The 26,909-nt window shown below is 48.4% G+C and overlaps 3 protein-coding genes across 4 annotated transcripts in view; 2 read left to right on the forward strand and 1 right to left on the reverse strand.

Annotated features, from left to right (window-relative positions):
* The window catches only part of LOC142495691 (ankyrin-1-like), a 538,760-nt gene that overhangs the window by 477,036 nt on the left and 34,815 nt on the right, over positions 1-26,909 (reverse strand). The window lies entirely within an intron of this gene.
* Positions 559-19,051, forward strand: GPAT4 (glycerol-3-phosphate acyltransferase 4). The gene is made up of 13 exons (XM_075601500.1): positions 559-685; positions 1,543-2,899; positions 3,392-3,461; positions 13,663-13,954; positions 14,119-14,193; positions 14,711-14,800; positions 15,454-15,547; positions 15,626-15,741; positions 15,925-15,980; positions 16,918-17,003; positions 17,080-17,208; positions 17,711-17,790; positions 17,898-19,051. Exons 2-13 carry the CDS (start codon positions 2,735-2,737, stop codon positions 18,004-18,006), a joined length of 1,362 nt encoding a protein of 453 aa, XP_075457615.1. The 5' UTR covers positions 559-685; positions 1,543-2,734; the 3' UTR covers positions 18,007-19,051.
* Positions 20,730-25,075, forward strand: LOC142495688 (inositol polyphosphate-5-phosphatase A-like). Its single transcript, XM_075601501.1, has 4 exons — positions 20,730-21,404; positions 22,691-22,732; positions 23,958-24,058; positions 24,940-25,075. The coding sequence occupies exons 1-4, from the start codon at positions 21,348-21,350 to the stop codon at positions 25,028-25,030; spliced, it is 291 nt and encodes a 96-aa protein (XP_075457616.1). The 5' UTR covers positions 20,730-21,347; the 3' UTR covers positions 25,031-25,075.

The raw sequence follows: 26,909 nt of genomic DNA on the forward strand, positions 1-26,909 counted from the left end.
ACTGGGCGGCGCGACGGTTACAGAGGCCCCGTGCTTCCCCCGAAGGCATTTAAATTAAATGCCGGGGGACGGCGCGAGGCCTCTGTAACTTCACTTACCTTTCTGTCATGTGATGCGTCGCCATGGCAACCTCGTGTCAAATGATGCTGTGGGGTCACGTGACGCACGGCAACGCGATGTCACATGACCCCGTGCCATGATTTGATGCCGGAGCCGAGCCAGGGGTGGGGCGCTTGCAGGGGGGGGGGGGGGGCAGGCAGGGGGAATAGTTTGCGCACCCCTGGTCTACTCTGTCTTTGTCCTATGACAACGTTTATTATATTTTAGCGTTAAGTATATAAGCTGATTTTATTTTCCTCAATGGTGGTGCAAATAGAAGTTTACAAATTCACAGATGTCACTCCAGTCCTGATTAGAAATCTCCAACTGGAGGTCTCTCTTCCCACTGAGACATAGCTCTCCATACAGGACTCGCTCAATCAGGCTACCTGAAGTTCCCCGTCACGCCGGGGGGCGCCGCTCTTTCTCTAATAACCGCTCTGGACTCCCTCTCTCTCGTCTCACTGGTCTCCGTCAACTCCAGTGCGCGCCCCCGTGTTGTGTGCGGTTACGTGCTGACCAACGGGAGCGCGCACGCTGGGGAAGCGGACGGAACGGAGACCGGGAAGGTGAAAGAACGTAACGGGTGAGACGGATATGTAATATGTGCCTGCTAGAGATATGTGTGTGTATGTTATAATAATGTTCCTATAACACCCAACACTATATAGATCTATAAAAACACACTTACATCATATTGACAAACACAAACACACACACATATATATATATATATATATACATACACACACTGTCTATACATATACACTTGCAATATATATTTATATACACATACATACCCTTACAGACGTGTGTGTATGTGTGTATATATATATTAAATATTTACACACACATATCATATAGACATTATATACTCGCCAGCATGCACTCACACAGTGATGCTTGTGTGCACTAGCACGCACAAATTGACAAGCTGTGTATATAGACGCACACATACAGGTAGTGAGTGATATTTGTACACACAGACAGTGATGCTTAGGCTGCGATTATAGTGCATGCGAGCGGCATCACTCGCTTGCGAAACATGCACTAGGCTGGAGGGTATCGGGGGCGTGGCCGACTAGCCTCGCGACTAATCGCCCTGGTCAGCTGAACCGCACACGTGATGCGGCCGTCGCGCGAAAAAAACAATTTGAATTGTATTTTCAATGCTCACGCGCACTATGGGTGGCCTCATTGAGGAACACACATTTGTGTTCGCAGCGCGCCTGCACTATAATCGCGGCCTTATACACAGACACACGTGATCACACAGTAATAGTGTGGCACGCACTCACCTCCTCTCAGTATGACGAGTGGTTTCGCACTGTGACGCATTTGTAACTCTTGCACATGTTCTCCTGGAGGAAAGTTCCATGTCCCTCTCTCTGTCTAACACACACTCTCTCCTTTTGACCCTGACACTTGGCTGCTCTCCCTCAGCCGGCTGTCTGTGTCTGTCTCTCAGGCTGGCACTGCTGTCTCACATTCCTGCCTAGGAGGAGGAGGAGAAGGGCGGCACCACTGCTGCCAGCGTATGCCCTGCCAGGGGAGGAGCCCAACGCCCTCAGACATTGACCACCAAGGAATGCTTGTGCCAGGACGAGCGCAGATAAGGAGGGACTCTAGAGCGGGCACTGCCAGTGGGCACTACAGATGAGGGACTGGAGAGCAGGCACTACTAGCGGATTCCGCGGTTATCAGGGCATCGCAGAGCAGGAATAGTGCTAATGGAGCATCACAGAGCTGGCACATTGATAAGAGGGCTACTGGCACTGGGTATTACTAATTAGAGGGCATCACAGAACAGACAGAGTGGATAAGAAGGCATCAAAGAGTAGATACCAGATATAAGAGCATTGCAGAGTGGGCACAGCAGTTACTAGGGCACTGCCAGTGGGCACCACAAATAAGAGGACGACACAGATAAGAGGGTGTTGCAGGGTGGGCATCGGAAAGTGATTTCCACGGCTAATAAGCTGTTGAAGAAGAAAGATAAGGTCATCAAAGAGCAGGCACTGCCCCTGAGCACCGCAATAAAAGTACCTCAGAGGCCAGGCATCGCCATCAGCCACTGCTGATAAGGACATCGTAGGGTGGGCGCTGCAGATAACTGCATCAGACAGCTGGCACTTCAAATTACAGGGCACCACAGACAAGGGCATCACAGACAAGGGCATCACAGAGCCTGCACTGCCTTTGGACAGCACTTTTATGAGGTCATTTGAAAACTGCCACTGCTAACAGGCACCTGATAAGAGAGCATCGGAGCGAGGTTCAGGGCGGCACTGTAATAAGGCCAGATGCTACCATGTGCCAGAGCCTTTATTAGCACTCATTTACCCACAAATCCCTAAAGGTGGCTGCTTCTACCAAGGATCCCTGGCAGGTAGCAACACTGCACCTGCTTGTTCTGGGAGAGGACAAGCTTCAGAGACCCATCATGGGCACCACCCAGCTCTCCTCGATGTCCGACATAAGGAAGTAACGGGCACGGACTCCAAAAACATTCAGCTTGTGCCATCCCAAACTCCCTCTGCCATCTCTCCCTTTCCCCCTCTTTCTCACACTTTATTTTGTCTCCCCCCCACCCCCCCTCTCTCTCGCTGCCTCTTCCCCAACCCCCCATTGCACCATGAGCTCCCTGCTCCCGTTTGACAGTCTGTTGTGTAATCTTCTGAGTCTGTCCCTCACTCTATGGTTCACCCTCCTCCTGGTGTTTATCGTCGTTCCTGCAATTTTTGGGGTCTCCTTTGGCATCCGCCGGCTCTACATGAAGACCCTGCTCCGTATCTTCTCGGTGAGTGTGTGTGTATATATAATATTCAACTTTGTGTGTGTGTGTGCACGCCTTTGTGGGTACATTTAATAGCTACAGTACCGTCCCATCCTGTATTGTGTATCTTTCCTTGTATTTGGTCTCGTTTATAACCTTAAATGTTTTCTTCTTTTTCCCTTTTTGTAACTTTAAAGCGCTTTGTCCCATTGGGAGGACAGCATTATATAAATAAAGTTAATACTATTATTACACCTGCATGTGTGTATGTATGTGTGTGTATATATATCTGTATATATATATATCTATATATATATATATCTCAGGCTGGAAATGGGCACTCCACCAAAGTGGTGACAATAATGGGGTGCTCCGTAAACCAGTACACGTAATAGGTACTGTTCTTTACTAAATCTTTCTGGCGAGTGCCTGTCCCCTTGAGGCACACTCGCTCTCGTTTGAACTTCGCGTCCCTCTATCTGACACAGCTTGTGACACTTCTTCCACTTCCTGCAGTGGGCGACATTAAGAATAGAGCGAGGAGTGAAGGAGTGTAACCACACGCTATATAAACCTCTAACTAATGGTACGTATAATGTGTGTCTGTGAATATCTGCCTCTCTCTATTGTATTGTATGTCTTTATATAGCGCCATTAATGTACATAGCGCGTCACAATAGTAATACACGTGACAATCATATAAATAACAAATACAGATAACGGGTCATGGGAATAAGTGCTTCAGACATAAACGTAACATTTAGGAAGAGGAGTCCCTGCTCCGAGGAGCTTACAATCTAATTGGTATGTAGGAGGAACGTACAGAGACAATAGGAAGGCATTTTGGTAAGTGCTTCTGCAGGGAGCCAAGATTTATGTATCGTCTCTAGTAATATCTTCTGTGCTACTCATGCTTCTTTAAGCAATTGTGTCTTAAGGTGGATAGAGAGGGTGCTAGTCGGGTACTGAGGGGAAGGGCATTCCAGAGGTGCGGGGCAATTAGTGAGAAAGGTTTAAGGCGCGAGAGGGCTTTAGATACAAAGGGGGTAGAGAGAAGACATCCTTGAGCAGAACACAAGAGTCGGAATGGTGTATAGAGATAAATTAGGGCTGAGATGTAAGGAGGGGCAGAAGAGTGTAAAGCTTTAAAAGTGAGGAGAATTGAGTCCGAGATGCGGGATTTGATAGGAAGGCAGGAGAGGGATTTCATGAGGGGAGACGCTGAGACAGATTTAGGAAGAGTAGAGTGATTCTGGCAGCAGCGTTTAGGATAGATTGTAGGGGAGTGGTAATATAAATGAAATACCCCGCTACAGCTTAGTAATGATGATAGTAATTGATGTAGGGAACGGTGCTATGGGTGGTTAATAAGTATAATGGGTATAATAGCAGCAGTATATCCGCCCCGATAGCCAGAGTGACAGCAGGGTATGCTGCGTGATATATGGTCTTGAACAAGCCTTTGACAGACTCAATCGATTGAACAGAGACGGTATAGCCAGGGATAAACCTGAACATAGAATGTGACAAATGTCTTGTATATCTTAAATAAAAGGAGTGAACAGAAACCCCTCCTTCAGGCCATTAGGTGACAATGTTTTTAATGTATAGATCCATTTTGCCTCTTTGTGCAATAAGGCAGTGTCCCAATCACCATGTCTCTGACCCATGGAGAACTGATCTATACCAACGAACTTAATTGTAGTGAGGTCACCCTGGTGAAAGTTGTTAATGTGTCTCGCCAGGGGTTTATCAGCCTTGTTACATCCGGTACCGATGTGTTCTAACACCCTTTGCTTAAGGGGACGTCTGGTCTTACCTACGTACATTTTTCCACACACACAGATGCCTTGGTAAATGATGCCTGAGCTCAGATAGTTTATGAATTTGCGAATTTTGTAGGTTCTAGACCTATTCCGATTTGTAAATGCTCTGGTAACAAGCATATACTGCCAGGCCTTGCATCTGCAACAGCTATACGACCCCTGAGGTTTTGGGGGTAGCCAGGTTCTAGGAGCGTCTTCACTGAAGTGGCTATGAACTAGTACATCCCTGATATTTTGCGCTCGTCTACTAACCATTGATGGGTGGTTATGTAGAAATTTGGTGATGTGGGTGTCCGCCTTTAGTATATGCCAATGTTTTTGGAGTATGGCTCTGGCATGCTGCCATTGTGTATTGTAGGTACCCACAAACCGCGCCACTTTGCGCCTGTGTGCGATCAATCAGTAAGGACCTGTGTGGTGTGTATTTAGCCCTTTTATAGGCTTGTTTAACCACTCGCCTACTATAGCCCCTTTCATAGAACCTCTCGGCCATCTGCACAGCTTGATTTTCGAATTCAGTGTCACTGCTACAATTTCTTTTAAGCCTAAGAAATTGACCAATGGGTATCCCTCTGACAAGTGACCTCGGGTGGTGGCTATTGGCCGTGAGTAGGCTGTTAGTGGCTGTTGTCTTCCTGTAATTAGTAGTCTCAATGGCATCATCAGTACCTCTGGAGATACGCACATCAAGAAACACAATGGCATTGGGGTTATGCTCGAGAGTGAGATGCATATTAAGCTGATTAATGTTAAAGATCCCAACAAATTCTTGTAACCTATCAACGGAGCCATTCCACAACACCATCACATCATCGATGTAGCATACCCAGAGATCGATGTGTGCTGTGTAGGGCTCAAGATCATCTGTGAAGACCACCTCAGATTCCCACCACCCAAGCTATAACTTGGCATAAGAGGGGGCACACTTCGTACCCATGGCTGTTCCTTGAATCTCATGGTAGTATCTACTCGCAAACAGGAAATAATTCCTAGTAAGTACGAATTCAAGGAGTTCAGCCATGAATACATTATGTGCTTGGTAGAGGTTGCCCCTCGTATTGAGAAAATGCGTGACTGCATTGATACCAGCATCATGTTTGATGCTGGTATACAGTCCCTCAACATCCATCGTGACCAAGAGTGTATCTTTTGTGATCACGATACCGTCTAGTCTCCTCAGAACATCCTTGGTGTCCCTAAGGTAGGACGGTAGGAACTGTACAAATGGTCTTAAAAGGCAATCAATATACGCGCTCGCCTTTTCGGTTAATTTCGGTTAAATTCCCGACTCTTATCTCAGCCTTGAGAAAGCGTTTCTTACGCGAAACGCGCACGTCGGCTCTCCACACGTGCACGCGCAGGGTCAGCAGTAACGTGGCAGCCTCTAGCCTCGCACAGCGAGCAGCTGCCAGACCCCGCGCTCGCACACAACTCACATGAACAGGAATAACGGTGTTCACTCGGCACACAGTAGGTGAGGACGTACTATTTTGAGACATTATCTCTGCGCTGCACGATTGAGTCCATTCATTAATATGGACACGGACATACACATTGCCACACCGTTGTATTGCAGTTGTTATGAGTGGTTGTATATCATTACAGGGACGCACTTACAGTGTAATATCCTTATGTTCCCTTGCTATACCAGCTTATGCACAGTACCTGGCGGTAGAGCCCATTCCTTAATATGGACATAGGTATACTCATTAGCCACACCGCTCAGCTGGTACTTGTGTGCTACTAATCCACTGTTCTTAACACCAATACCATAGTGCTTTTGGTACAAGTGGTAGCTATAGAAGCATTGGCAGTCTCTGTACATTCATACACGCATTTGCCTTTTACCAGTACACGGACGGTACTGGTACAGTGTGGTGCCCTCACAGGTTATCATGGTGGGATTCCTAAGGCACCTATACAGGTCTGTAGCTCTATGTCATACAACTACTAGTGGCTACTCCAGTTGCACAGGCAGTCCACGTCTCATCATTCTCGTCCTATCCCTGTTGTCTCAGAAACACCTTACTAGGGTAAGCTGCACATCAGCTGCCTCTGGAACATTGATTTAATTCCACTCAATTGTTTCAATCAGTATTTATTCAGAGTGCCTTAAGCACTCGACATTGGTTTATATTGTGTGTGTCCAATCCTTGGATTTTAACCCCCAATCTTTTAACCTGATGATCATTAAACATTTATTTTAAATCATTCATTAACATTCACAATAGGGTATTGAGTGCTCCTACTGGGTTCTTGTTCTTTGTACATACTAGATTTTAGGGGACACAGGTGAGAGGCAGGAAGGCCGGACAGCAGGAGGTTACAGTAATCGAGACGGGAGAGAATGAGGGCCTGATCTAATGATTTCTAGGTGGTTGCAAGCCTCTCATCTCCACGTTGCTCCAGCACATTCTCTGGTTTCATTTCCCCATTAGTTCAGTACCATCTCCCTCCAACGATGATCATTTCTTTGTGCGTTATGTCCGGCTTACGGACATTTTAAGTTGTTCACTCTAGTGGTCATGTCATGTTTGGTTTTGAACCGATTCGTTCTTTTTTTAAGCTCATCAACTACTTAGGTGTGTATGACTGATGGGTCTGAATTTGACTCAATAGTGACACCAAACGTAATTAATATATGATAAAAGGAATACAATGCAAACAATCACTGTATCCCTGTGTGTCTAGGTGGATACACAAGCAATTGTACACAAATATCAAAGTCTCTGAATGTTCAGATGGCGTCCTCTCCTTCGTTTCTGTCTCGTGTGCTGACGTCCTTGTTGTTGGGCAATCTCCAGGAAGTAATGTCACGCTCCGGAAACAAATCTTCCCTATGTGGACAGGTGCAGGGGAGCAGTGCTCTAGGGCTTCTGTGAGCAGCAATATCTCCTGTTCAGCTACGGAGAAATGTCTATCCAATGCGTTTAACCACTTGCTGTGGCTTCGTCAGGGATTCCCCAACAAAGCCACAGGCAGTGGGGGAACGCGTTGGATAGGACGTAAAACAGTACCGAAAAAGAGGACACCACTGATCTCCACCCAGGGGTCGCCCACTCCACGGGAGGTCTGTCTTAATAGTGGAGTTACTCTGGTCAGATTACCAGCTTACTCCAGTGATTCTGGACACATCGGGGGCACGGAACTCGGCAGCCAAGGCACAGTGAGAGAGTTTTTACTTTCCTAACCAGGCGATTATCATTTATTTGGTGAGGTTTTTTTTTACATTGTAGTATTTAGCGTGTCTTATTTTTTTGTTTGAGATACATCTCTCCATACTTTGAGTTGTCGGAAGCTTCTGCATTATCTTCGCATTTAAGGTCCACGTTTCACATCCATATGTGAGCACAGGCAGAATACACGGGTTAAACACTTTCCATTTGAGGCACAGTGGAAGGTTCCCTTTAAAGATTAAAGGAAAGAAATACAGTGCGCAGCTAATAAAACCTATATAACTATAATCCTACTATAAGTGAACTGTGAAAATGTTTCGAAATAAACCTTAGTGAAAACCCTTAACCTTAGAGTGCATATAAAACATACAGTATCTGTAATAACAATTGGCGGCCGCAGCTGTAGTATTTCAGGGTGGCTCAACACTCCGATAGCACTAAGCAGACAAGAAACAAAAAAACACAGCGCAAAACCGCATGCTGAAGTATATCAAAATATACAATTATATAAACATGGAGAGTATTCAGCGTACATTAGGTAGAAGAAACAAGCGCATTGAGTGCATATCACACAACAGGTTACCACACTGCAGCAGATGCCGTGATTCACTGGTAATCTTTGTTGGAAAGATTCGTGATGTCAGCCCCACGTTCTCGGTAGATGGTATTGTAGGAACTCAGTCTATCCTATGGTCTCAACCCCATCAATGGAGGATTCCTCTCGGGGATATCGGCGTGTAGGAGCTCGAACTGCAGGATCGCGTCACCACTGAGTGACGTAACAGTCACATGGATGATAGTCTCTTCCGCATACGTAGTGCGGGAGTCAGTCCAAAGCGGAACAGATTATTAGTCTCACCGTAGCAATGGTAGTAAAAGAGCTACTTAGAGTCACAAGACTGCAAACTACATCAGCCACTAAACATATAGCAGCAATAGGAGTTGGGCTATAATTCGTAGCAAGAGAAGGACTTATCCTACGCGTTTCGTAGCAATCAGTGCTACTTCCCTGATTGCTCCATCCCGTCTTCATTGTCCTATTGATTTCATTCTAAAGGTTCCCATCCGTTGTAATTTGCCGGCCAAGGTAGACACAGTCCTTCATTTCTAGTTCTATTCCATGTATTTTGATCTTTGTAGAGTTGATACATTTGTTGAACATCACTGTGGTCTTGCTCAGATTTATATGGAGGCCCATTTTCTTACCTTTTTCGTTGAGTTTTCTCATTTGTTGCTGGAGTTTTTCTGTATCTGTGGTAAAAATAACAATGTCATCTGCAAATCGTAGGTGACTCAAGTATTCACCATTCATTTTGATTCCTCCTTCTCAATTCAATGTCTTGAACAATTTTATTTATGTGTGCTTGTGTGTATATGTATTTGTGTATATATATATATATATATATATATATATATATATATATATATATATATATATATATATATATATATATATATATATATGTGTGTGGGTGTGTATATGTATGTATGTATATATATATATATGTGTGGGTGTGTATATGTATGTATGTATATATACAGTATATATATGTGTGGGTGTGTATATGTATGTATGTATATATATATATATATATGTGTGTGTGTGTGTGTATATATGTATGTATGTGTATGTATGTATGTGTATACAGCTCAACCCCGTTATAGCGCGGTCCTCGGGGGCCACCCGATCCGACCGCGCTAGAACCGGGGTCGTGCTAATTTAAAAAAAAAATGGCCACCGCGCGCCCGATCGGGAGGGAGTAAGGAGGGAAGGAAGAGGTGGCCGGAAGCAATACACGTCCCCCAGCAGCGGCCCTCCGAGTACAGCCGCAACCTGCTCCTTGCCTCCCAACACCGGCATCCATCCCCCTCCACCGGCATCCACTTCCTCCCCCCCCCCCCCCCCGAGGTCCCCACGCCTACCGGCCCTCCGCGGCATAATCAGTTTTGGGCCTATCCCACGCTGCCCTCCGAGTCCCAGCCTGCTCCTCACTCACCCCCCCCCTACCGGCATCCACACCACCCCCCCCTCCTCCCGACACCCCCCCTCCTCCCGACACCCCCCCCTCCTCCCGACACCCACCCCCCTCCTCCTGATGCCAGCTCCGCTCCGATTTCAGCAGCCGACACCAAAGGTAGGGAGGGGGAGTGGGAGGTGTGGTGTGAGTGTGGTGTGCCGTGCAGTGTAGTGTGCAGTGTAGTGTGCAGTGTAGTGTGCTGTGAGCCACGTGAAAACCGCGTTATAACGGGGTTAAGCTGTATACGTGTGTGTGTGTGTATATATATATGTATATATATATATATATATATATATATATATATATATATATATATATATATATAGCAAATGGAAATATTACTGTGTGCTCATTTGCATGTCTTAGACAGGTCTGCAACCCCGCCTTTCACCATTATCACCCAGCACACAGCGCTTCCACTTCAGCAAGGGATTCTGGGAAATGACATGCAAAAGAGCACACAGTGCTACCTTTTGCTTCGAAACCATTAACATGGTTCCCTATAGGCTTAAGCTTACTGCATGGTCACAGCTTTGAGCACAGCCAGGGTTAAGATGCATAGCCAGTAAACCCACCCACAGACAGACTGTTTTGACCTTAATGGGTCTCATCAGTTTGTGGTTGGTTATACTGGCTTTGCAAAAATGAAGCAAGGATAGGTTTTACCATACTTAGTTAAGTTATGGTGGGTAAAAAAGTGACAAAAACCCTCCACAACAAAGCATATAGCAAATGGAAATATTACTGTATGCTCATCTGCATGTCTTAGGCAGGTCTGCAACCCCGCCTTTCACCATTACCTCCCAGCACACAGCACTTCCACTGCAACAAGGGATTTTTTTACCCACCATAGCTTAACTAAGTATAGTGGAACTATTGCAAGCACTCACAGGAGAATTCAGATATAGTACAGTAATCTTTTATTCCATAAACATCAATGTCTCTGGACTATTGCAATGTAACGTTGATGTTTATGGAATAAAACATTATTGTACTATATCTGAAGTCTCCTGTGATTGCCTGCAATAGTTACGTCATATGATTAAATCGAATATCACAGCACCCAGGCCAGTAGTTGAAGTTATGAGAGTGCAACCGATCTGCATTAATAAAAAAAAAAATAATAAAAAAAGTGTATGTATGTGGAGAGAGAGAATGAGAATGAATGGCAGTACACCCTGAGAAAAACTTCAGCAGAGGCAAGTGTGGTGGGTGCACAGTAAAGGGTAAATAGTTAGTCTGTGAGGATCCCTAGAGATCCAATATACCGGCACAGCACAAGAGATAATCACATAAAAGTGGTTTATTGGGTCCAAAATGTACGCGCATATGCTCGATGTTTCAGTCCCCAGATGATCGAAGGGACCTTCTTCAGGGATGCAAAACGTCAGGCATTTTGAACCCAATAAACTACTTTTCTCTTGTGCTGTGCCAGTATATTGGATCTCTTGGAATCCCCACAGTCTGTGTGTGTGTGTGTGTGTGTGTGTGTGTGTGTGTGTGTGTGTGTGTGTGTGTGTGTGTGTGTGTGTGTGTGTGTGTGTGTGTGTGTGTGTGTGTGTGTGTGTGTATACAATATATATATATTTTTTTTTAATGTGTATATATTTATATATATGTACACACAAACATACAATGATGCCAGGTTCACTACAAAAGCAAACAATGGTATATAAGGCCTAATATGGGGTGCCAGCAGAAAGACTGGGATCCCAAACCAGGCCAAACAATATATACTGTAGAGAAGTGAAAAATCTGCAGCACTCACCAAGATCATGTTGTCATATACAGTACATATATATATATATACATACACAGTGTTCGACAAACCTATACATTTGCTCGCCCCGGGCGAGTGGATTTAACCCCCGGGCGAGTAAATATTGGCCCAAGCAGCACACGTTTGGTACTAGGTGGCGAGTAGATTTTTTGGTGATTTGTCAACCACTGTACATACATATATATATATATATATATATATATATATATATATATATATATATATATATTAAAGTGACAGAAAATATAGACAGCGCCCTTTACACACTACACCTAAATTGCTGCAGCCCTGATAGATGTGGCAAGAATTTGCACCAGGCAAATATGCCCAATATACAGTGGTGTGAAAATAAATAAATGTATTCTGGCAGGGAATACTTAAAGTGACTATTATATAAAAACACAAAAGCAAAAAAGAAGTGTGCATAACATATAGAAATAAAAAAAGCAATAAAAGAGATATTGCCAATTGATGTGGGTAAAAATGACACTGAGTGTCACTGGGACTTAACTAAAAAATTAAAATATAAAAAAATCGAAAATGTACTTAAAGTGAAGCACTACCTTTTTCCCACTTATCGATGCATGTACTGTACTACAATCGTCATATACGTGCATAACTGATGTAAATAACACATTTGTAACAGGCTCGATAGTCTCCCTGCTTGCGCACAGCTTCGGTACAGGTAGGGAGCCGGTATTGCTGTTCAGGACGTGCTGACAGGCGCATGCGTGAGCTGGCGTTTGCCTATTGGACGATATGTCCTTACTCGCGAGTGTACTTAAAGTGAGTGTCCTTAAACCGGGGTATGCCTGTATAGTGGTTGACAAATCACCAAAAAATCTACTCGCCACCTAGTACCAAATGTGTGCTGCTTGGGCCAATATTTACTCGCCCGGGGGTTAAATCCACTCGCCCGGGGCGAGCAAATGTATAGGTTTGTCGAACACTTATATATATATATATATATATATATATATATATATATATATATATATATATATATATATATATACATACATACATACATACATACATACATACATACATACATACATACACACACACACACACACACACACACCGTCCGCAGCACTCGCTCAGTAATAGCAAATGCTAACTATTTAGTCTATCAGCAATACAAACATGTTACAAATGGCTGATGGATTAAATGGATCCCTTTTACTATCACTGAGGGAGGGCTGCAGACTTTGTTCCTATAGATGTTCTCTGGAGCCGGATGGTGACTGACTCTTCCGTGTGCACCCTATAGGAAGCTAAGTATGGGTTGACATAACGTCACATTATTTTGAGTGCTGCAGATATCGTCATTTTTCTGCATATATGTTAAACTCAAACAAAATAAAGATATTTATTAAAGACATCCTCAACTTTACAGTCATGTTCCTTTCTCTTGAGAAATGACCTGGAATACATGAGTTAGTGTGAGTAACCTGCGAGTGCCTTGTTTAACTTACTTTAGATTCATGCTTAGTTGCTCTAGTTTCACCCAGGCAAGTTGCACAAAGCAATGTGAGTGCTGTCCTTTGCATAACACACACACAATATATATTTACATGCACTTACATCCTGTAATTGCACACATTTTATACACACACATGCAAACGTACAACCACACTGCACACACGCACCTTTAAACACTTAGTTTTTTTTACTTTCCCTCTTTCCCTTGTATTCCCTGCTTACTTCCCCTCATCCCCACTCTTCTCTCCACCTCTTCTTCTGTCTCTCTCTTCCTCTCTTTTCCTTTCCGTTCTCCGCGCACGCTCACTTTCTCGTTCTCCCTGCCTCACACCCTTTATATGTCTCTCCCTTCTCTTTTTCTTGCTCTCTCTCTTTCTCTCTTATTCACCCCATTCGTCTCATCTCTCCCCTCTCTATTCCTTCCTCCCGCTCCACCAACCCCATCTGCCCACTGCCCCTCTCCCTCACTCCCTCTCTCCCTCTCTCTCTCTCCTTCGCTTAGGGATTATCGCCAAGGAGAGCACAACCCTGGAGGAAGAGATCTGGGAGCTGCGTGGGAATGGGCGCTCGCTGGATGGGCCGGAGTTTGAGCTGTCGGACATCTTCTACTTCTGCCGGCAGGGCATGGAGAGCATTATGGACGACGAGGTGACCAAGAGGTTCTCAGCCGAGGAGCTGGAGACCTGGAACCTGCTAAGCAGAACTAACTACAACTTCCAGCACGTAAGCGTCCGGCTCACCGTGCTCTGGGGGCTGGGTATGCTGATCAGATACACCTTCCTGCTGCCGCTCAGGTGAGCTGTGTGTGTCATTGTGTGTGTGTCATTGTGTGTGTGTCGTGTGTGTAATGGAGATCTCGGGGGGTGGGCATGCTTGTCTGCTACATCGTCCTGTCCCACTTTAGTGGGTCGCGTGTGTATATGGGGGGATAATAACCTCAGTGTCCTCTCCCCTGTAGGATAGCTCTGGCCGTCACAGGGATCAGCCTACTGGTTTTCGGCACCACGATTGTTGGATACCTGCCCGGCGGCCGGTAAGTACCAGTGTCCCTATATAGGGGATATCAATACAAATGTCTCCGGAGAGGTTTCTAGTGCAGCGCAATCTGACACATCACTTTATCTCCTGAATACCGGGGAGATTAAATACATTTCTTCCAGCAAAAGATGTTCAGCCCTTCGCAACCAAAGGGGCCAGCAGTGTATACGCACTGCAAGCGCGCACACGCGCACACTCACTGTGCGCACACTCACTGCGCACGCGCACACTCACTGCGCGCACACTCACTGCGCACGCACTGTACACGCGCACGAACACGCACTGTACGCGCACGAACACGCGCACACGAACAGTATACACGTACACATGCACTGTATACATGCTCACACGCGGTATATGCGTGCGCGCACACACTCTCACACTTGTATTCACACCCAAACTCGTAAAAAAAACCCGCCCCTACGCGCACATACACCTTGACCTATGCACGTGCTCCTACCCGCTCATTTACACATATAAATGTAAATGTCTGTATATGTCACTTCCTGTAGGTATAAGGAGTTCCTTAGTAAACATGTACATCTCATGTGTTACCGGATCTGTGTCCGTGCTCTGACTGCCATCATAACTTATCACGGCAGGTGAGTAAATCTGCCCCTCCATGGAGTCATAACTCCGCCCCCAGAAAGCATGAGCTACCATCTTAGCACCAGAGGTGGAGGTGCCATTTACCTTATTAACTTATAGGAATCCTTTATGGGAGCCAGTCTCATCATGTATTGGGAAAATCTGACTGGGCCTGAGAACTTATAGGAATACCTCATTTCAGACAATCTCCTGTCCCAGAGTGCTACAACCAACCCTAATAATGTATATGGATACCATGCACGAGACCCTCTTATCACATAACAGTGAAGTGTCACTGACGTGGGAATCCCTTGTGTGAGTTTCCTATCCCATATAAATGGTGTCACTGACCCTATTAACTTATAGGAATCTTATTGCAAACCCGTCAGCTGTTAAAAGATGTATTACTGACCCTAATTCATAGATGAGGTTAAATACACAATGTCTGTTTGGTATTAATGTGTGCTGAGCTCCCCTGTGTATTGAGGGTTAATGAGACATTCCAAGAGCTGAGTGGGCAGAGACAATGTCTCTACAACAATAGCCTGAGCGAATCAGAGTGATCCATTGCTGAATGTTCCGTCAGTGGGGGGGATGTGTGAGCGCCGAATGGAGCGTTACGATTGGTCAATCTCACTGCTTTAACCGCCCCCTCACCCCTCCATAGCGAGAATCGTCCCAGGAAAGGGGGCATCTGCGTAGCCAATCACACGTCTCCGATCGATGTCATCATCCTGGCCAGCGATGGATACTACGCCATGGTGAGTCCTGTCCTAAGGGGGTAGGGTGAGGGTTCGTGATCCTGGATATGACCTGACCTCTGGTTCCTTCCACCTCAGGTGGGGCAGGTCCATGGGGGTCTAATGGGGGTGATCCAGAGAGCCATGGTGAAGGCATGTCCACACATTTGGTTTGAACGCTCGGAGGTCAAAGACCGGCACCTTGTGGCTAACAGGTGAGGGGAACCGGAGAGCTGACAATTGAATGCAGGGTATAAGTAGCTGAAGAGCTAACAGTGTAATGCAAGGAGTGTGTGACATTAAATTGTAATGCAGACTCTTTTCCCCTTCTCTCTTCCTCATCTGTCTCCTTTTCTATCCTCTTCTCCTTTCTCTCCACCTCATTTCTCTCTCCTCAGACTTACAGCCCACGTGGATGACAAAAGCAAGCTGCCCATCCTCATCTTCCCCGAAGGTAAGACAGGGACAGGCAGGGGGATCCAGGCATGTCACCCCCATATAAATGTCCCTGCCAACACCAATCAGTACTGGTGGTTAATGCATGGTACATGGTTAATGCACTAAATACAGATGTGACACCTTTTTGTTGCCAGAGGGGCCTGCAACGCATTGCTGAGCCATGTAATAACGCTGCACACCGGAGCCATGTAATAACGCTGCACACCGGAGCCATGTAATAACGCCGCACGCCAGAGCCATGTAATAACGCCACACGCCAGAGCCATGTAATAACGCCACACGCCAGAGCCATGTAATAACGCCACACGCCAGAGCCATGTAATAACGCCACACGCCAGAGCCATGTAATAACGCCACACGCCAGAGCCATGTAATAACGCGCCAAATGTCCATTGTCCTAAGGACTTCCCCTTTAACCAAATAAACATTTCATTGTCGGGGCACGTTTCTCGTATGTGTGACTGACTCTTTAACGCATTAAACATGTCACTATCATTAGGATCACTTTGGTTCTAAGGGGGACTGACCCTTTTACCAATTTCTTGAATTGGGAAGGGGGGGAGGCGACTACCGGTTCGGCATGGGGGTGACCTGTTCAGCGTGAGGGGGCATGTTTGCAGAGTGGGGGCTTTTCCCGCAGTGCGTGCAGGGATGTGCATGGCAGAGGAAGGGTCAGTGTCATTATGCCACTTTGGTCCTACATGGGACTGACACTTTCACCAATTAAACATGTCGCTTTTGTTAGGACCCTTTGGTCCTACGTGGGACTGACCCATTAAACTGGTCATTGTCATTAGGTCACTTTGGTCCAGCATGGGACTAACCCTTTTAGCCATTAAACATATCATTGCAATACATTGCAGGCCCCTGTGCCAGCAAAGGGATTAAAAGCTCCATGTATTTCAGTGCACCTGCTTGTTTTCTTCCGTTAGGTACCTGCATCAACAACACGTCTGTCATGATGTTTAAGAAGGGGAGCTTTGAGACGGGGGCCACCGTTTACCCTGTAGCTATTAAGGTGAGGGGCAGTCCCTCGGGGGCTGGGTAGGTGCTGTGTGGGGTGGTGGTGCTGACACTCTCCCCTTGCTCTGCAGTATGACCCTCGCTTCGGAGATGCCTTCTATAACAGCAGTAAATATGGGATGGTCACCTACCTCCTGCGCATGATGACCAGCTGGGCCATAGTGTGCAGTGTCTGGTACCTGCCCCCCATGAAACGCCAGGTAAGGGGGTGTGTGTGTGTGTTTATGAATATATATTTATTTATAGTTGTGTGTGTGTGTGTGTGTGTGTGTGTGTGTGTGTGTATATACATACATACATATACACACGTATATACACACACATATACACACACACGTATGTGTACAGTGTGTTTGTGTCAAATATAGGTATGGTTTGCATGTGTGATTTACATACACTGTATGTATGTTATGTATGACTATCTGTGTATATATGTGTACAGTGTGTGTTTGTATGAGTGTGGGATTTACACACTATGTTTATTTATATATATATATATATATATATATATATATATATATATATATTTAAATGTGCGTGTCTGTACCCATAGAGCTTTTTTATTTGTGTAGGTATACAATAATGTGTGCTCTTTAGGTGAGCGGGTACGTGAGAGTTGACGTGTGTGTCTGTGCATAGGGAGGTGTTTGTATGCAAGACTTTCCCTCCACTGCTCCTCACCTGTGGCCTCTGACCCTGCAGGATGATGAAGATGCAGTGCAGTTTGCTAACCGCGTGAAGTCAGCAATTGCAAGGCAGGGGGGGCTTGTGGATCTGCTCTGGTGAGTCCCCCACGTGTTTCCCATCCCAAACGTCTCTCGCCCCCATCTCCCCTTACCGCATAGCTGATTCCGGTCTTTACCTCCTCGCCCCCTTCTCTGTCTCGCAGGGACGGAGGGCTGAAGCGCGATAAGGTGAAAGACGCATTCAAGGAGGAGCAGCAGAAGCAGTACAGTCGCATCATCGCCGGGAGCCCGGAGAACCGCAGCCGCTCCTGAGCCAAGGGAATGGGGAGCGGCTCCTGAGCCACAGGAACCGGAGTCACGCAAGTGGATAACATCTGCCCCGCCACTCCGTAGCCACGGGAATGTGCCCGTGAGCTGCAAAAGCCATGAGAGAGGACGCCATGTGTACTGAAACCACAGAACCAGGGACCTCATTAGGCTTGCAAGACATGACACAGGGCTACTCTGGATTTCTTTATCCAATAACAGACAGCCACCAAACCTGGAGCCACAGGACCCAGGTAGTGCCCTTACAGACTAGTACCAAAGTCCGCGGGACCTGAATTCACTACTGTATCACTAGCCCGCAGAGAATTAGGGTGGCCACTGTAAAACCACAAAAACATACCAGAGGAAGCTGAGCTGCTCCAGATTCTAACTGATCTGAAGCAACAGTGCCTGCGAGCCACACCAGAGCCACATAGGTTTATGTGACCCGGAGCTGTTTCCGGTGTTAATCCAGAGTCATTAGATCGCGGAGGCCACAATAGAAGTACAAAACACTTCAACGGGACCTGGAACTTCTCCTAAATCTGAGGCCTCAAACTCGGAGTCTACCCCAAATGCTGGGTTTACAGGATGAGCTTCTCCTGAATCCGAGACCTATAGCTCGTCAAGCCCACACGGGCTTGGCTCGTGTTACCTGTGGAGCCACGACGCTTGGAGCCCTTTGAACTGTGGCTCTGAACCCCTTTTACCACCAAACCCCCTCCTGTGTGGCAGAGAAGCCCCCTCTTTACCCTAACAAAAGCCCCCTCTCTAGCCACACCCTCAATCCCCTGGAGCTTCAACAAACCTCAAACTCCGGCCTCTTTGGCCACGTGAGAAGGGGTGGCTGCAACCCACAATTCTTCTAGCCAAAGAAGGGGGTGAATGATGCCACCATGTTTGAGACTCTGCCAGCTCCAACGATCCCTTACGCCGTGTCTGTTACATCCTGTCTGTTACACCCAGTCCTGCATGGGCCACGGGCCACGGGCCACGTTTCTTGTGTTGTTTTTATAAGGTCAATAAAGAACTAAAATATCTTGGCAAGAAACTTACTAGTGTTTCAAAAATGTAGTGGGATAATATTTCACTTTTTTTTTAAATGTTATATTTGGCACCCACAAAATGTCATTGCTTTTTTTCATGGGTATTTTACCCCCAACCGACATAGCCACAAGGCAACCTACTCCAGAGAAGCAGTAGGGACATCTGATTGGCTGGCTAGAAGGAAGCTGCAAGGTAGCTATGTTTGAGGGCAGCATTGGTGTGTTGAGGTGTTTAAAGGATGATGGTGTGTTACATAGAGGGATTAACACAATCCTCCTGCAGGAGACTCCCTTATATAGCAAAACCTAATAGGATTGTAGAAAACCCTTAATGTAATGGGGGCTAGGAACATCATTCGGATTAATAATAAAATAAAAAAACACCTATTACATTGCTTCCTTGTTTAATACATTTCCAGGTTTAACTAGGGATCACCCTTCTGGAACAAAACCTACAGTTTTCAACGGGGCAAAAGTTTCAGCCTCCACATCAGCTTTCCGGGGATTTTCCAGTGGTCCAAACTCCAAATGAGACCTGGAACCTTATCCCACTGGATAAAAGGCGTAGTCTCTGCAACCGGCATCGGGTCGAGGTTCTCATTTTGGGTTTGCTGTTGGGTTTTTGATGTGTTGATTCCATTATGGGAGTTCCCCCTCCTCCTTTTTCTCTGCCTCCTCTGTCTCATTCCCCCTTGTCTCCTTTTCTTTTTGGGGCGGGTGTGGTGTATTTTGGCGTGTCTTGCTGCTCTGGAGGGTTCTCTTTGACACCTCTTTAACCTGATCGCTTTGGGGCGGGTGCGGTGTTTTTTGGCGTGTCTTGCTGCTCTGGAGGGTTCTCTTTGACACCTCTTTAACCTGACCGCTTTGGGGCGGATGGTGGAGCGTCTGGCTCTCTTAGATCTCGGGGGGTCCTTGTAGTTGAAGTGTCTGGTTGTTGGATGCAGTGCCAAAGATTTGGGTCTGCCCACTGCACACTGCTTTGCCAAGGGCCTGGATTTGGGGTACCGTATGTTCAGCTTCATGGGGTGTCGTCTTTTCCGTGATGAAGCATCCTGTCTGGGGGGCTTTGTTTTGGGGTACAGCCTGCGCTGGTTCGTGGGATAGGGTGATTGACTTACGAGGGGTGTGGCGGATTTGGATGACGGCGAGTTGGTTTCAGGTGGTTCACCGGTTTCAGGGGCGGTAGCGATGGGGTCTGTACTTTCGGGGAGTGGAGGGGCCGCCCCCTTTCGACGGTTGCTGAGAATAAACTGAGCCGTGGAGAAGGAGACGCGACTGTGGATTGAAACCTGACGAGGAGTGAGGCGACTCCACACTGACAGGGACATCTTCACTCCCCTGTTATACACCCTGGAGGTCGGTAGGGGTGCAGTGATCCATCGAGGTCAGGCTCCCACCCCCCTCCCCCTCTGTTTCCTCAGTCAGCTGTCAGTGAGGGCTGCTGTAGCAGTGACATCACACATGCTATGTTGTCACAAGCTATGATGTCAAGGGTAGGGCAGGGTAGATGCAGCAATAGAGCTGTGTGTGTGGCTGCAGGACAGGAGTGAGGTGCAGTGAATGAGGCAAGTTGTGCAGCAGCGCTGGAGGGGACGGGTGTTAAAACCTGTAATGTAGGAAATGTCAAATAACCCCGCCCCCTCCGTTACCTGCAGTACCACAGGTGGCAGGGACACTCCTCCAGGTGGCAGGGACACTCCTCCAGGTGGCAGGGACATGCCTCCAGGTGGCACTCCTCCAGGTGGCAGGGACACTCCTCCAGGTGGCACTCCTCCAGGTGGCAGAGACACTCCTCCAGGTGGCAGGGACACTCCTGCAGGTGGCAGGGACACTCCACCAGGTGGCAGGGACACTCCTCCAGGTGGCAGGGACACTCCTCCAGGTGACGGGGCACTCCTCTGAAGGGAGGACAGGGGGAAGCGGTGCATGGAATGAGAGGCAAAGGCAGAAATAAAAGGAGCGGTATTTGCAGTGAGAGAGTGGGAGGGACAGATAGGGATATGTGAGAAGAGAGACGGGCTGGCAGCTGGGGTTGAGAGAGGGAGGAGCACGGAGATATATGGAAGGAGAGAGGGAGGAACAAATAGGAACATCTTAAAAAAAAAAGGGGGGGGTACAGAGATGTGGAGTGAGAGCGGGAGGCTCGAGAGAAATATCTAAAGAGAGGAGGAGTGAGAGAGACAAACACCTGGAGGGAGGAGGAGGGATACACACATACAGGAGAGGGAGCGAGAGACACTGGCTGTAGGAGGAAGCCACAGAGAGTCCCTGCTGTGTGCCAGTCTGTGTCCTTGTGCTGTGATGGGGAGCCTGGGGGTCCTGCTTATTACAGCCAACATAGGATCTCTGTCTGACCAGGTGAGGGTCACTGCTCTCTAATCTGTGACATCTCTCTGCACTCCTTTTCTCTACTCTGCATTTACTCGCTCTTAAGTTTTTCTGACTTTTTTTTTCTCAATCTTCTTCCCCTTCGTTTTGCCCTGTCCTCCTTTCCTCTTTTTCCTCCCACTATTCTCTTTCCCTGTCCTCTTTTCCCCCACCCTGTCCTCTTTTCTCTCCCCGTCCTTGTTTCCTCCCCCGTCCTCTTTTTCCTCCCCCCGTCCTCTTTTTCCTCCCCCCGTCCTCTTTATCCTCCCTCCCCGTCCTCTTTTTCCTCCCTCCCCGTCCTCTTTTTCCTCCCTCCCCGTCCTCTTTTTCCTCCCTCCCCGTCCTCTTTTTCCTCCCCCCGTCCTCTTTTTTTCCTCCCTCCCTGTCCTCTTTTTTCCCCCCTCCCCATCTACTTTTTCCCCCCTCCCCGTCCACTTTTTCCGCCCTCCCCGTCCAATTTTTCCGCCCTCCCGTCCTCTTTTTTTTTTCCTCCCCCCGTCCTCTTTTTTTTCCTCCCCGTCCTCTTTTTTTCCCCTCCCCCCGTCCTCTTTTTTTCCCTCCCCCCCGTCCTCTTCCCCCCCCTCCTCTTTCTCCCCCTCTTCCCCCCCTCCTCTTTCTCCCCCTCTTCCTCCCCTCCTCTTCCTCCCCCTCTTCCCCCTCCTCTTCCCCCCTCCTCTTCCCCCCCTCCTCCTCTTTCCCACCTCCTCCTCTTTCCCCCCTCCTCCTCTTTCCCCCCTCCTCCTCTTTCCCCCCTCCTCTTTCCCCCCCCTCCTCTTTCCCCCCCCTCCTCTTTCCCCCCCTCCTCTTTCCCCCCCCTCCTCTTTCCCCCCCTCCTCTTTCCCCCCCCTCCTCTTCCCTCCCCCTCCTCTTCCCTCCCCCTCCTCTTCCCTCCCCTATCTCTTCCCCTCGTCTTTCTCCCCATCTCCTCCGTCCTTTTTTCTCTTCTCCCTCCTCCCACCCCTCTTTTCCCCTCCTCACCCCTCTTCTACCCTCCTCCCTCCTCCCCCCTCTCTTCTCCCCTCCTCCGCCCTCTCTTCTCCCCTCTTCCCACCTCTCTCTTCCTCCCCTTACCCATTCTCGCTCTCTCTGTTTTGCATTCTCCGACTGTCTCAGAAATATTCAAATGTAAATATATATATATATATATATATATATATATATATATATATATATATATATATACACAGACACACAAACACGCACGCTAAATGGGGGTGTATATACACACGTGTGAGATGTGCTGCAGCTATTAATATTAAATACTTCTTTTCCCACAGCCTGGAGAGATTGAGCATAACTGGCTGCAGGAACTATATAAGGTAAGAGGCAGCTTAAAATAAACACTGCTCCCCAAACACACTGCACCCTGATATACATAGCTCCTCAAACGTACACTGCACCCCGATATACACAGCTCCTCAAACAAACCACCCCAATATATACTGCTCCCCAAATGTAGACTGGAACCTGATCTACACTGCACTCCGATATATACACTGCTCCCTAATACATTGCGCCAAAAACATAGACGTCGACCTGATGTACACAGCTCCCCATTAAGCCCTAATATACACTGCTCCTTAAACATACGCTGCACCCTAATAGACACGACTTAAACATACACTGTACCCCGATATGCACAGCACCTTGATATACACTCTTGATGGACCCAGCTATAAACAGCTCCCCGATATACAATGCAACGAGACATACACTTCTCCCCAATACACACTGCACCCCGATTCCTATTGTGAGTTTGTCTTAATTTACTGTACTCATGTTATAGAATGTAATTGTCCTCTCTCCCTCATTGTACTGTATGCGACATACAAATAAAAATATAATAATATACACTGCAGCCTAAAATATACCCCACCCCAAAATACACACACCACCCCAAAAGACTCACCCACACACTGCACCCCAAAATATGCACTGCGCCCCAAAATATGCACTGCGCCCCAAAATATGCACTGCGCCCCAAAATATGCACTGCGCCCCAAAATATGCACTGCGCCCCAAAATATGCACTGCGCCCCAAAATATGCACTGCGCCCCAAAATATGCACTGCGCCCCAAAATATGCACTGCGCCCCAAAATATGCACTGCGCCCCAAAATACGCACTGCGCCCCAAAATACACACGGCGCCCCAAAATATACACGGCGCCCCAAACATACACTGCGCCCCAAAATACACACCCAGACACGCTGCACCCCAAATTTCACATTAGAAAAAAAAGCAAGGAAATGGGCACTGCGAATTTGATCTTCAGAAAAATGTATTTCATGTCAGATAATGCCAACGTTTTGGCTGGTGCCCCAGGCGTTCTCAGGGGCATAATGGCCACAGTGCTCGTTTCCTTGCTATTTTCTTTTGATCAATTGCTTGGGACAAGACGACCCCTGGGATCTGGAGCACCCACCGGAAGCCAAGTATTCAACCCTCTGGCTATTGAGTTTGTATAGTGAGTGCTCTTAAATATGATGCCCCTTTTGTACACCTCAAAACACACAGCCAGACATGCACTGCTCCTCTTTCCAGACCGTGCAGTGCTGCAGGCCCGCCTTCATCTCTCTGCACCTGCAGGAGGTGGGGGGAAAGAGGTACCAAGAGAACATGGCGGCTGCAGAAAACTTCATCAGGTAAAGCCTGGCGGACATATTTAAAGCGCTCCACCAGCAGCGGTATAACCTACGGCTGCGGCCATGGTGAGCGCTGGAGAGGGCGCAAGCGTTCACTCGGCTTCCCCACCGCCTGAAGCAGGAGAGATCAGAGGAGACGGGAAGGCGTGTCGGGGGAGGGGGGGGGGCGGCCGTGACGTCACGGAGCTGGTTCGTCCTCATTGGTCGTGCGTGAAAACAGATGTTGAGGCCATGGTGCATTCGCCCGCACGGAGGCTGTGAAGTGACCCGCGTGAAGCGGGTGCTTTCCCTGGCCATGGGGGGCGTGCCTAGGGGCGTCACGGAGCTGGCACTCACGTGACCAGCCTCTCGCGCCAATAAATCAGTTTGAACTGATTTGTTGTGCAACGCGCGCCCCCTCCCGCTTCCGCCCGCACACGCCGCATGGACGCGATCACTGCCTTAAGGCAGTCTGATCACTCGGCGTGCGGACGCCTCCGCACGGTCTGCGGCACCATGGCCCCAGCCTAAGTGAATGCGCCGCGCACGCCCTCCTGCGCGCTGTGTCGCGATCACCATGGCCGCAGCCTACAGGAGCAACATTGGAGACAGACGACAAGGACACAGACGGGACAGTCACCATAGGAAAATACGGCGGAGGAGAGGGGACAGTGCCGGGAATATGTAGCACGCTAATATGCTTGTTCTAGTTAACCCCTTCAGTGCCAGAACCCCATATACATTGCTGGCCCCTCTGACACTGGATGTAGCTGATAGTATAGTGATATAAATAGTATATTTTTTGGGGGGTGGGGTTTAAGTGAAGTCTTTAAGGATGTGTGAGGGTGGGGTACTTTAAAGATGGCTGCCATATTGCTGCAGGACTCTCTGTTTGGTTTCAGGGAGCTGACGCAGAGCGGGGAGCTGTCTCAGTATGATCGAGTGCGAGCGTTTATAGACCCGACTTCACACGGCCGCACAGCTTCACTGTGAGTGACTGCACTCTAACCGCCTTTTTGTCTAGTTCTCTCCTCCCTCTCCCATCGCTCTCTCTCCCCCATCCTCCTGCTCTCTCTCCCCCTCCCCCCGCTCTCTCTCCCCCCCTCCCCCCGCTCTCTTTCCCCCCTCCCCCCGCTCTCTCTCCCCCTCCCCCCTGCTCTCTCTCCCCCCTCCCCCCGCTTTCTCTCCCCCCTCCTCCCCGCTCTCTCTCCCCCCTCCTCCCCCTCCTCCCCCTCTCTATCCCCCCTCCCCCAGCTCTCTCTCCCCCCCTCCCGCCCGCTCTCTCTCTCCCCCTCCCCCCGCTCTCTCTCCCCCCTCCCCCCGCTCTCTCTCCTCCTCCCCGCTCTCTCTCCCCTCTCTCTCCCCTCTCTCTCTCCCCTCTCTCTCTCTCCTCTCTCTCTCCCCTCTCTCTCTCCCCGCTCTCTCTCCCTCTCCGTCTCCCCTCTCCTTCCCGCTCTCTCCTTCCCGCTCTCTCCCCCTCCTTCCCGCTCTCTCCCCCCTCCTTCCCGCTCTCTCCCCCCTCCTTCCCGCTCTCATCCCCCCAACCCCCCCGCGCTCTCTTTTACTTTCTGCAGTCTCCCTCTCTCTCCTTTTTCTCCTGCCCTTATGCCTTCCCAACCTCCACTCTTTCAAATGAGAATGAGAGGTAAGTAAAGTACACACAGTGTGGATAAGCACAACAAGTAAATGACAAAACATGGGGCAAAGGGAGACTCTGCCTCAAGAGCTTACAATCCAAGTGGTATATTGGGGGGGGGGGGGGGGCTTACAGACAGTAGGAGTAAAAGTGGATTATTAAAAGTGCAGCCAGGGAGGCTTGGATAATCTAATGAGATTCTGCTTTAAGAGGGGAATTTTCACCTGGGCTTTGCATGTGTGTAGTGAAGCTACTCAAGTATTGAGTGGAAGAGTGTTCCCTAGGTCAGGGGAGCGCAAACTTTTTGAGCTGCACCCCCTGCCTGCCCCCCCTTGCCTTTCGCGCCCCCCTCACCTTGTTTGTGGCGTGGCGTTATTTCACTCCGTATGACACCGCGCCGTCATTTGATGCGTCTTACCAGCTCTGCAGAATCCCGGTAAGTGAGTTGCACAGGCCTCACGCGTTCCCCCGCGTTTAATTTAAATGCCTCAGGGAAGAGCGCGGGCCCTCTGCAACTGCCCGCGGCCCCCCCCAAACAAATCCAGCGCCCCCCCACTTTGCGCACCGCTGCCCTAGGTAGGGAGAGATTAGTGAGAAAGGTTTAAGGCAGGAGAGGGCTGTAGAGGTGAAGTTGCAAAGATGAGAGAGGTGTAACGAGAGATCACAGCTGAGATATAGAGGAGGAGCGGAGGAGAAGGTTGCAGTTTATATGGAAATAAATAAGATGCCAGTAGCAGATTTCAGGAGGTCGGAAGCAGATACACGTCTAGAAGAGCAGGAGATGATTTCGTTCCAGCACTCTCGCTCGCCCTCTTTCTCTCGCCCTCTTTCTCTTGCGCGCTCTCGCTTTCTCTCTGTCCCCCAGCTCGCCTCTCTCTCCTCCCCCAGCTCTCTCTCTCGCGCGTGTGCTCTCGCTCTCTCTGTCCCCCAGCTCACTCGCTCTCGATTCATTGCTCTCGCGACTTCTCTCCCCTCTCTGTCCCCCAGCTCTCTCTGTCCCCCAGCTCTCTCTGTCCCCCAGCTCACTCGCTCTCGATCTCGCTTGCTCTCGCGCTCTCTATCTCTGTCCCCCAGCTCTCTCTGTCCCCCAGCTCTCTCTGTCCTCCAGCTCGCTCGAGCGCTCTCTCTCTGTCCCCAGCTCTCTCTCTGTCCCCCAGCTCTGTCTCTGTCCCCCAGTTCCGCTCTCTCTCTCTGTCCCCCAGCTCTCTCTCTCTCTCTGTCCCCCAGCTCGCTCTC

This window comes from Ascaphus truei, chromosome 5 (assembly GCF_040206685.1).
Source record: "Ascaphus truei isolate aAscTru1 chromosome 5, aAscTru1.hap1, whole genome shotgun sequence".
Lineage (NCBI taxonomy): Eukaryota > Metazoa > Chordata > Amphibia > Anura > Ascaphidae > Ascaphus > Ascaphus truei.